The 11,411-nt window shown below is 45.3% G+C and overlaps 1 protein-coding gene across 1 annotated transcript; it reads right to left on the bottom strand.

Annotated features, from left to right (window-relative positions):
* Positions 1–250: 250 nt before the first annotated feature.
* INTS15 (integrator complex subunit 15) lies at positions 251–11,405 on the bottom strand. Its single transcript, XM_085307205.1, has 6 exons — positions 11,210–11,405; positions 10,188–10,409; positions 8,816–8,981; positions 6,374–6,901; positions 3,386–3,425; positions 251–1,958 (listed from the first exon to the last, which is right to left on the bottom strand). Exons 1-6 carry the CDS (start codon positions 11,399–11,401, stop codon positions 1,733–1,735), a joined length of 1,374 nt encoding a protein of 457 aa, XP_085163331.1. The 5' UTR covers positions 11,402–11,405; the 3' UTR covers positions 251–1,732.
* Between the last annotated feature and the right edge of the window lie 6 nt (positions 11,406–11,411).

Raw genomic sequence — 11,411 nt, forward strand, 5'->3', positions numbered from 1 at the left:
CGCCCGTGGCCGTGGCCGTGGCCGTGGCCGCGGCCGCTCCTGGACGGTCGCTAACAGCGTCGCGCCACGAGCATCGCTATTTCAGACATCCCTGTTTACAACCTCCTGCCGAGCCGGCACGGGGGGCCGGGCAGGAAACGCTCCTCGGTCAGGCCAAAAAGCGCCGGCAGCCCGGGGCGCCCAAAGCAAGCGGAGGTTATCAAACAGCTACAACCCCCAAAGCTGCAGGGAAGGGAGCACAATGCAAAAGGACAAAAAAAATCAACATTTTTAATTAAATGGAAAGTTTAAAATTAGAGATCCATCCTTGAGCACAAAAGCTGGGAAAACAACATGGAATTCTGTTACRTATCAGTGTTACAACTTGTTCTTTCCCATCTCATGCAGTTTCCCAGAATAACACATTGGAAGAGGTACRGAGATAGCTTTTCATACTCCTGGATTCTCCCTGGTAATTAATCCCCAAACTACAATTTTTTTAAAGGTTTTCCTTGTTGTCAAGCTCCACAAAGTGATTCCCCTGCCCTTTCCAGGGAAAGGCAAACACAGATGCCTTCTCAGCTGTTTCAGGCAAATGACGCGCTCCAAGTCACAGCCGCCAACTAATGTGTCCTGGGACTGCAGCAAACACGCGACGGAAGGACCAGAAATACTACATGCTGCTCTCATCGGGACAAGAGCAYCTGAAGTCTTTGCAATAAAGCGACTGACACGTAGAAAGGACCTTTCTTGCTTTTATACCCTGCAGAAGGGGCTCAGAGAATCACAGCATAGCTAAAAAGATAGAAAAGAGCTCAACTAAATGGGCTGGATTGCATATTTTCCTGCAGTGACACTAGCAGCAAGTTCTGCTGCGTTTCCTACGATGCTTCGGTACGTGGCTGCACCCTGCCTCGCAGCGGCCAGTACGCTGCAGTAAGCCTGCGACCATTTTTGCCAGCTAGCATTAGATAAACCTGCCAGATTTCACCCCTAAGTTTGACAGACTTACTGATTTGAGGGCATTGAGAGGACACTTCAAAAGTCTGTAGAATCAAAGGATATTTCAGCTGTAAAGGAATTATTTTYCCTCCCTAGCATGGGCCTAACAAGCCAAACCTTATAATGGCTATTTGAAGGATAAAGGGGCAACATTGTTTTACACTTCTGAAATCATTTCCTTTAATAGGAAGTGCTGTTTTACTCTAGTTTGTGCTTCTGAAACAAACACYTGTGTTCCAAAAATATACAGTGTACACATACTCTGTAGCTATAGWCACAAACATTTACAAAGAAATGAATAGGCTGGAGTGGACTGGCTTGAAAATCTTATGGCTTTCCTTCTGGCCCTCTTACATGTAGAACCAGGTTATCTGGTCTCACCATGCAGTAAACAGACATGGGTTACTGAAAAAAAAAACACATATTCAAGAAATATAACAATCTTGGTTGACTAAATGAAACTAAGTGGGTTAAGAAATTCCACGCATTCCAGAGGTTTTGAGTTTTTTGTTGCCTATGTCCACGCTCCTCCTTTCATCCATACGATCTACCCTCGTATTTGCATCACGGATTCAAAGCAAGTGCAGCCTACCCATCTGCATCTTCGCTACTTGTGAAGGGCTCATCCCTCAATGCAGGCATTGCTCAGCTTTAGACCGAAGAGGAAAAATGTGGTTCCCAAAACATTCGGTTTCCTCTGCAAGGCTTCCTCAAGCTAAGGGAAACTGGTTACATCTTACAGTCTATTTTTTTAGCGAATAGGTCTGTATGGGAATGTCATTCCTGGTATAAACGTTTGTACGGGGTGAGCYGGGAGGGCTGGGTGAGCCGGGTGAGCTGGATGTGCAGGTAATGCAGGGTGTGCTGCATGTGCAGGATAGCCCAGAGGAGGAGTATGGATGTGAGGATAAAATCCTGGTGGCAGAGCACCATGAGTTGGCTGTTGTACTGGACCTGAAATCACCAGCTGGAGCAGGCTGTGAAAAGAAATTTAGACAGTCATAAGTATTATTTAGAGAAGGCTTTTGTAGCGGCTCTCCCTAGCTCACAAGGGACCGATTCTTCAGACAACTCATTATCAGTGTTCACAGGCAAGTGGACAGTGATTTAATTATGCTCCCTGCAGACTTTTTTTTTTTTAACAGCACAGTTACTCTTTGCAACAAGGCACCTCTCAAACTAACAGCTAGTGGGACTCRCTATCTAGTCCATCGGGGAACAGCAAGCTGTGGTACCACTTAACTAAAGGACAGATGCTTTGGAGCACCTGTCTGGGAGACTACAAAGCCCCCAAGAGGCCCTCAGCTCTTGGAATCAAGCCTTGCTGCCAGTGAGGATCCTGCATGGAAAGATCAGGTCTCTGCCTCCAGCGTCTGTGCAATGGCCTTGATAGCTCATGCTGGAGGAACCAGAAACAGTGAGAGTTCACAACGCAAATCATGTTTCAAATCATGTGACTATTCAGGTTTTGAAAGAGCTGTTGGGTTAAACCACTGTTCATTTGTGGATATGTCAAAAGCACACAAAGAAGAGGAGCAAGCACAGAGTGATGAATATCAATCTCTCTGCTCAGGCAGATGGTRGATGTCTGCTAAGGTTTTCTTTCTTTGAAGAATTTGAGCATTTTAAGTTCATTTTTACTTTGCAACAATTCCTCAGTTAAATGGGCCTCATCTTCTGCTGAAGGTGTTTTATTAAAAAACAYTGCTTCTGGCAGAAATGAGATCTGGCAGCTCCTCTCTTTCCAAAGGCAACTAGCCTGCTTTTCAGTGTTCCTGTTTCTCTACTCCTCAGGCAGGAGTTCTCAGAGCATAAATGACCCTTGAGGGGACAGGATTTAAYCTACATGAAGCCTTTACTCAACCAGAATTTCCAACAAGCTGTGTTAAGCCCATAGTTAAGATACCAATATTAGAAATTAAATAATTTTCCAATATAGAAGCCAGTTTTAAACACTGACATTGGAACATTTCTAGCTAATACAAGAAAAGCCCAAAGAAATTTGGTAAGGATAAAAGGTAAGAAGCAAAGTGCAGTCAAGCAGAGGGTCAGGTACAATAAGCAGACAACCTGGTATGGGACAACTTCGGGTAGTTTTGCAAGCTGTAATTCCATTTTCCCCTTCTATTCATTTGTTCTAACACAGGCTGGGCAAGACTGCCTACAYTGGGGGAATTGTTGAAAGCCTCCAGCTTGCAGGACTAGGAACTCCACGGAGCCCAAGACAAGAAGCGATCAGTACTATCTGCCACCTTTATCTTCATTCTGAGCTTAAGGCTGTCTGAATAAAGGTCAGCTTCCATAGGTAAACACATATTTTCATATGGATTTCGTCTTGACAGCCCTCAAGTAGGTGTCTTAAAATATGCATTAAAACAAATACAGCTATAGAAAGGTCTCTTACTTGTTATGTGGTAGCCTGGAGCATACAGTCCTCAAGTCATCTGAAAGAAAACAGAARACAAAACAATAAGASAAAGCAGAAATTCCAMCGTTTTCCTCTCTATTCTCCTTTCTAGGAAAGTCAGATTACTGAAAAAGCCTCAGTGATCAGTAGATCCAGAACCCCATTCTCACGGGAATAACTTTGGTAGGAGACAACATGCTTCTCTGTCTCACCAGTTATTACCTCATTTTTTTGTACTCAACACTTTATTATATGCTCTGCACTTAACTTACACAGCCACACGGGAAAAGTAGCTTCATTTCAAGGCAGATCAAGGCTTGTACAGAATCTGCAGCAGCTTAAACACAGCTCTGCCCAACTGTGACTGCAGACTGCACACCCTCACTGCAACTACTGTCATACTTAACAGAAAGCTGCTGCCAAGGGAAACAACAGGTCCCAACTCACTGCATTTAAAATGACCACTTGATCTGCTGTACAAAGCATTAGATGCTGCAGACGCCCCCAGGTAACGGAGGAGCTCAAGAATCTGAGCACAGTGCAGACAAGATGATTGTCAGAATCTACAGCGCTGAGAGCTGCGACTCAGCTGACTGTTAGTAAAATATCTAAGTGATGTAGCCGCAGGAAAACAGATCCATCAGTAAGTAAGAAAGACATAGGCAACCCAAGGAGTGCCCAAAGAATATGGTGTTTATGATTTGAAAGGCATCATGTCAAAAGCAAGGCAAACCTCATCTAAGAGGCATTTTTTATTATTAAAACTTGCATTAGTATAAAAAAGTTCTTTTACTATCAAAGTCTACTAACAAAAAACTGCATTGCTCCTTTTATCCCGATCTTAGTTCCTTTTCCAGGACATTTCTTGGCAATATCTATAAGCCTCACACCTTTGTGAGCTGCTCCCATCTCTTCCTTGGTTCCACGCAATGACAAATATTCCTCTCAGTGGATTTTCAGATCACACACACACATATATCCCCTCCCCAAAGTATTTACCAAGAGCACTATTCAAAGTACTTCCCATTGCAAGCACGATTTTCATGAATAGCTTGAGACTAAGCTCCTACTTTTGTAGATRAACCTACTCCCCAAACACAATTAACTGGTATTGCAGCCGTTACTTATATTGAACTACTTTCCACTCCTACAGTACTACACTACTACAGTAAGAGTAACCTAACCCTAACCAAGGGAACAGCTGGAAAACAACATGGCTTAAAGAAGCCACCAACTCAGAAGATTCCACATTTCTGCCTATTCTTACTAAACACAGAGTTCCTAAAGGAAAGAAGGGAAAGGAAAACACTGAGATTTGACACATTCAACAGAACTGCTTCAGCCGGAGCAAAAGCCTCAGGCACCTGCTTAGGCACAGGCTGCTCTCCACAGGCAGGAGATGATGAGACATCAGAAGTCGTGGACTGTTAGGACACCTGAAGCCTTCCACTGTTGTGCTAAGAGCTGCCTGTTTTCAACACAGTTTGTTTCAAGAAAGCACTAGGTCTGGTTGTCTCTGCTGTGCYGAGATGCTTCCCCTTTTTGTTTCTGCACGTCTTTCACGGGGAACTGGCTTTGGAACCAGGAAAGACCACCTAAAGCCACGTGAATGGGTTTCTTTACTAAGTTCAGATAAAGATGTACACGCAGTGCAGTCTCATTAAAGAAGAAATGAACGCCCAGAAGTTCCAGATAAACTGGACCTTTGGTTTGTTTTTCCTGATTCCTTGTCTAACACACCCTCCTCCTGGTCTACTTCATAGTCTCTCTTCCAGCTCAGGCAAACTCAGAGATGACTCAAATTGAAACACAATTCAACAATAGTTTTTAAATATCTACAAGCAACTGCCTGCCCCAAACTGCCTTGAAAGAAAGTGGCTGTCCTGGAGAGCAATTTTAGGCAGCTAGGAGCAAGCTCCATCCCTGCTTGGAGTTAAAAAAGCTGTATAGTCACAAATGCAGAGGCAACATTGTGCTGCTTCACCCTGGTGAAGAAGCAATGCTGAACTGATGTTCAACAGCACACTTGTCAGAGATACACAATTTCCCATTGGCTTGGGATTTTGGACGGATCAGGCTCACATTGGTCTGCGAGAATTGTTTAGATAAACTGCAGAAGTCTTACTCAGTCATAAGGGTCCATTCAACAAGGAGTGTTTCTTAAAACTACTGTAAATATCATCATGATATACGTATAATCCCCTATATCTATTAAAAWCTAGTGCAGGCAGTTTTAATGATGAAAATGTGAAGAACTGCAGGCTTCACACACCTAGCACAGCACTCTAGCTTACGAATTACAACGGTCTGCTGCTGCCTCTGGTTCCAGGCCATAACCCTGCCCTAGGTAGCCAGTACAGCTGTGTTGGAGACCTAAACTGTACAGTGTTACTTAGAGTCTCTTTGGCTTCTGGGCATCGCCTTTCACATTCCAGAGAAAGCTTGCAGAGCCGGCTGGAAAAGAAATTAAGCTTTCAGTGTGCACAGCGGGACAGGTTCTGCAGTTCCATGTGACATGTTTGTCCTTTGCTCTCCAGTGGCTGCTCTCAGAACYGCTTTTTCAAAACAGGGAGAATTCAGAGGAGGATGCAGGTCTCTAATGCACAACAGGACCCCACAGAGCAGGTCAGCTTGGAGACACTACAGTTCAGGACCAGATAATTGTGATCAGGTCCAATCTATCAAGGGATCAAAGCAGACAACAACTCCATGTTGATATCAACCATAATGTTCCCATTTGTGTACAGGCCTCCCATTCAGTTCTTTTTTCCCCTCATCTTACTCCCCATCCAGTTCTTTTACCTGAAATATTTCCTGCAGTTCACTCTAACAATGCTTCCTAAGAGCAGCAAACTACCACTTCTGCTATCAACACGTTGATCTTTACTCCCCTCACCCCAAAGCTCCCTCTCAAGACATCCACCCACRCACTGGAGGAAAGGAATCCCACGTCAGGCTCTGTGCCAGCCCTGCTCAGCAACTTACCTCTAGTGCACAGCAGTGCTCCTGATGCCATGGCCACTTGCAAAGCCTGAGCCAGTCTGTCTAGAGCCAGTTCGATCTCTTTGGACGCATTGAGAGGATTGAGTTCATCAGATAGTCTGTTAATTTCCTCAACAAGTGGAACCACATGGTCAAAGGGTACTAACCCCAGGCGCCCGTAAAGGTTCTTCTCTGTTAAGTGCCCCTGAAGCATCATAAGAACCTGCAGAACACTTAAATGCAGTTTTGAATACAGTTGATGGCAGTCTCTGTCATCTCCTGCAGCTGAGTCCTTGGCAATTTTGCTGGGAGGGTGTCCATTTGAGAGAGAGGCTTTCTTCTTCCTTTTATAAGCCAAGGGGGCTTTCACACACCAACGGATCAGTCCAGTGAGTGGGGTAAGCTCTAAAAACCCTATGGGCAGGTTGGCTGCAATAGGAGTGTTTAGAAAGGTAATGAGGATCAAGCGGGGGTCTTCAAAGATCCAGGAAACAATCAATTCGAGCAGATCCGAAGGAGGGATGAGGTCATCTGAAGATAAGAAAGATATTGCCTGGTAAGCAGAGCCCTTCATGCAAGCACAGAACCGTGGTTTTGTCACGAATYCTTTACCCGTAAACTTCCTGCGCTGGCACAATTGAATTTCAGAACCTCCCCAACTTTGCCTGTTTTTTTTCCAAGACATCAACAGTAGATGTTCTTCCGCTGAGAGACACAACCATATTCTCATCAGCTTCACCTTCTTCACCAATTCTGCAGACTCCACCGTATTTTGACATTTAACCTCTTTCACATCAAAGCTGCTTTCGTGATTTCCTTCCTCTCTCACCCATCACCTGCTCACTCTTCCTCTAAACTTGGTTTCTGTTTATCCCTTGCCAGACAAAGTAAGAAGGTAAAGAGAACAGGCAAAACTTGTTGGCACTTCTTCCTCCTCACCCCAATCATTCAACTAATTTTCTTTAAGACTTTACATAAACGAGCATCTCTTGTGGAAAAACTTAATATGACAACACTACCACATGACCAGCAAAGGATTATATACATGAAGTTCCAATTAAGAAGCAAAAGGTCATCACGAACTGAGGCTTGATTAGTCTCAACAGAATTATTTACTTCATAGTAATTGTGTGCCATTCTGTCACGGTGGCAGACTACCCAGACTCAGCGCGCTCTCTTTGCTGTGAATCACATAAAAGTCTGTAAAGGACAGAGCACTGAACTGATCTAGTCAGCTCTTTTGTACCTTGACTTGGTGGTGGAAATGGCTTATAGGAAAAAACTCATTTGGACTAAAGAATTACCAATCCAGGGTCAGTAGTTTCTGTTTTTACCTTCTCTGAAGCTATGATTACCACAGATGCTGCTTGTGTGACCAAATTTTGTCTGTTCTCAGAACATAGTGGAGATTCTGCAGTTACATATCACAGGAAAAAAACAAAAACAAGAACAAGTTTCCTTTTCTTGTACAACCAGTAACATTGCAATGAAGTCATGAAGTTGGGGGTGGGTGGGGGAAAGAAGTGCAGGGAAGGAAAAGATTCACTTCCAATAACTATTTCCTTTTTGACAGGTCTTTTAATTAATTGCATGAACCTTCAAATAATATTTCATATACATACTGTAGTTGAGAAAGACAATGCCACAAGCTCTACCAAGTTCTTAAAGGAAGAAGAAAAAAGTCTAAGCCTGGACCCCTCTCCCACTAATCTTCAAGCTGTTTATCTGGAAAAGGCTGTGCAAAACACTTGATTATTTTCCTCAAATAGTATTTGCCTTTTTGAATGAGGTAGGCAGTTGGCATTTAGTGTGTGGTTGTTCCTTACACTATCACAAGTTCTCTTTCTCAGAGAATAAAGGTAAACCAATCTTATTTTGCACACAAACACACTGGCAACAACACCTGGAAGTAGGTCATAACAATAGCTGCTCACGGGCACAGTTAAACGGTGCACTGAAATCCGCACAGACAGTCGATTGTATTTCTCATTCCTGTTCAACAGAAATCCTGCTCCAGCTTGCAAACATTCAGAATTTACATTTTTCATCTTTTTAGGAGGAGCTTGATTGACATACAGCCCCGAGTCTATCCGCTGCGTAGCGGCTACTCAACAGGAAGGTAAAACTTCCTAGCCCAGGTAGACCAGCTTTCACACCTGGAGTTTCTCAATCAGTAAGGACTCTCTGTCCTCTGTGGAGGATGTTGCTGTTTGTGTTACATGGTTGCTTCTCTATTAAAGACTCTGCCTTCAGCCACTGGGTGTTATTTTTATTCTCACCCCAGTGGCAGATGCTGTAACAGTCACATACCCCAGGATGCTTCTGGAAATAGCTATATGGTAACAAGCATCTTTAGAATTTCAAGTTAATTTGCCTGCAACAGTTAATTCATGTTTCATTATACAGTACAGCTTATTTTGCGACACAAGTCTGGAAACATTTTACCTGAAGAGAGGTCGTACAGAGCTGTGACTGATGTAATAAACTGGCAGCAGAAGCGAGGACTGGCACTGAATATCTGTTTCAATGTCTGGATGGACCCTGGCACCAAGTTGCAGTAGTCATCAACYAAAGCCCGAGCGAGCCTCACACAGTACACAGCAGGGGTACGCTGTAGGGATGCGGGATAAGACACAAAGAAAAGCAGTGTAAACCAAATCACAGAAAGTTCTAGAGAGCCGACTTTACAGTTTGATTTGTCCGAACGTCATGACTGCCCATGTCATCCGTCCACTTTGCTGTTTCAACATTTGTGTTTCCACTTTCCCCAAATGTAAGCACCCTCTCTCTCTTGGCATATAAAAGACACACTCAGAAATAAAGTCACTATCTCACAAAATAAATGGTGACATTTCAAGTTGAGGATACAATTTTGATTTAAAAATAAAATCTCTGATATCAACTTTTTCACCTAGGACATATTTTACTAGCTCAGTCATGTTCCCACCTATGAGCTATATTTTTAATATATTTTTATATATTATTTTAAATATATTTTTAATATATTTTTATGTGCAACCCTCAAGTCAGTTATGAGCTCTGTTCTGCAAAAAAATATGCCTTGTTCTGCTACCAGGCTACATCATCTCTTTTTCTACCAGACCTCACCAGATGGGGGGAAAAAAGGCCCACAGAAAGAGTGAGGTCTCCTTTCTATCACCCTTCGCTCCCAGAACAATCTTTTTGTCTTCTCATTCTGCTGTAAAACATCTAACTTCTGCACATCCCACAAGGGAAGCAGAAACAAAGATGCACTTCCCAAGGTCTACAGGGGAATCTGTGTGGTGTAAGGAGAGGATATCCRTCAGAAAGACATAAGAGAGCCCAGAAGTACCATAATCATGGAGGACAGGCACTGGTATTTGCCCAAATCTCAAGAGAAAGGCAAACACTGCCTCTTCTGTCCTGCCCAAGCTTGCACATCAGGCACAGTTTATTTCCCAAACTCCAGAGTCCGCTTCTTTGGGCAATATGACCACGGACTGCCATGGTCTCATCCTACTTCCCACTTCCTGTGTCAAATCATCCTCGATCTCTTTCRACAGACAGACAAAAAGGCCTGTCTTCTGCCAACACAGCAGGCAAACGGATTGGTAAAAGTTCTGCCCAATGCTGGAGCAAAGGAATAGACATGAGCACAGATGTGGGGTGAACACAGCTACAGCAGCAAGATGTTACATTAGCTTAAACTATCACAGAACAGCAGCTGATTCCAGCCAGTTKTCACTGATCCTTAAGTGACGCAGTTCACCTGCTAGCAGCTGTGACATGCTCCCTCCCTCCTTCCTTGAGGTTGCTGTTTGCACAAAAGTGATACCTGCAGCCAGAAGGCAGCACATTCCAGAACGGGAACTCTGCACACAGCGACTGCCATGGAAACCAGTTTTCCCAATAAAGCCATCCTGCTGTCATCTGCTTTGTTTCCTTGAGGGCTGAAGAGAGATGAGAAAATGATCTGCCGGACTGAATCCTTGGTTTGTTCTTGGAAATAATTGCACATGATCTCAAGGAGCTGAAGTTCCTGAAGTGAATTTAATCTCTGAAAGAAAACAGAAGCAAAGCTGCAAAACACATTGGCGCATTGGCACCCTTGAAGAACCAAGAGCTGCTTTTGTGAGGCAGGAACAGTAAAGGCTGAGAGCTTCCCAGAAGCATTAGAAACTCTGCCTAGACTGCAGCCTGTATACCCARCCTTCTTCACCGCCTCTCCACAATCTCTGAGCCTCTCTTGGGCACTGAGCACACAGAAAAGCTTCCCAAGCAACCACCGCATTTACCTAGTTACACAAAAAAGCTATAGGCTTTTGCATAGCCTGTTATACAAGACTGGTGCTTGCTGTACAACCAAATGCTGTCTGTGAACCGAAAGATAAGGCCTGTAACAAGACTGGGTGAAAAATACGTCTGCCTCCTCCAAATAATGTTGCTGAAAGCACCGCCAGGCAGCTAGGGGGTGAAAGCCAAGGCCGCAGCTGACTGGGCCCCAGTCCCGCGCACTGTCTGTGGTCACCAGCAGCAGTGGTGCCTGAGTGCTGCTCTCCAGGTGCCCAGCTCACACCTGGCCCTGCACCCCAAGAACCCGGATCCAGCACGGCRGCAGCAGCAGAGGGCCTGTGGGCAGCCCCCGGGGGCCTTGGCCCCCAGTGCCTCTCTCCAGGACCCCATCCAGTGTCCCCAAATCCCATTCAGCCCTTGGGAGGGGGGGGGGATCTGGTCCCCCTTGTGGCCTTCAGCCCCCAGCACTCCCCAGGGGCCAGTGCCCAGAAGCTGCCGGGGCGCCCTTCCCGAGGCCCCCCCCCACCCCGCGCCCCGGCCCCGCGGCGGCCCCCGCGGGCCCACCTTGGCCGGGGCGCCGCGCTCCTTGGGGACCTGGAAGAGGAACTCCTCGAGGAGCTCGGCGGGGCCCTTGTCGACGAGCGGCAGCGGGGCGCTCTGCAGCTGGCTGCTGAAGTAGATGTCGAGGTGGTAGAGCACCTCCTTGGCGGCGCTCAGCGCGTCGCGCCGCAGCAGCGAGTGCCGGATGTCGCTCATGGCGGCGGCC

The sequence above is a fragment of the Rhea americana genome, unplaced genomic scaffold (assembly GCF_003343005.1).
Source record: "Rhea americana isolate MKP2758 unplaced genomic scaffold, rheAme1 scaffold_255, whole genome shotgun sequence".
NCBI lineage: Eukaryota > Metazoa > Chordata > Aves > Rheiformes > Rheidae > Rhea > Rhea americana.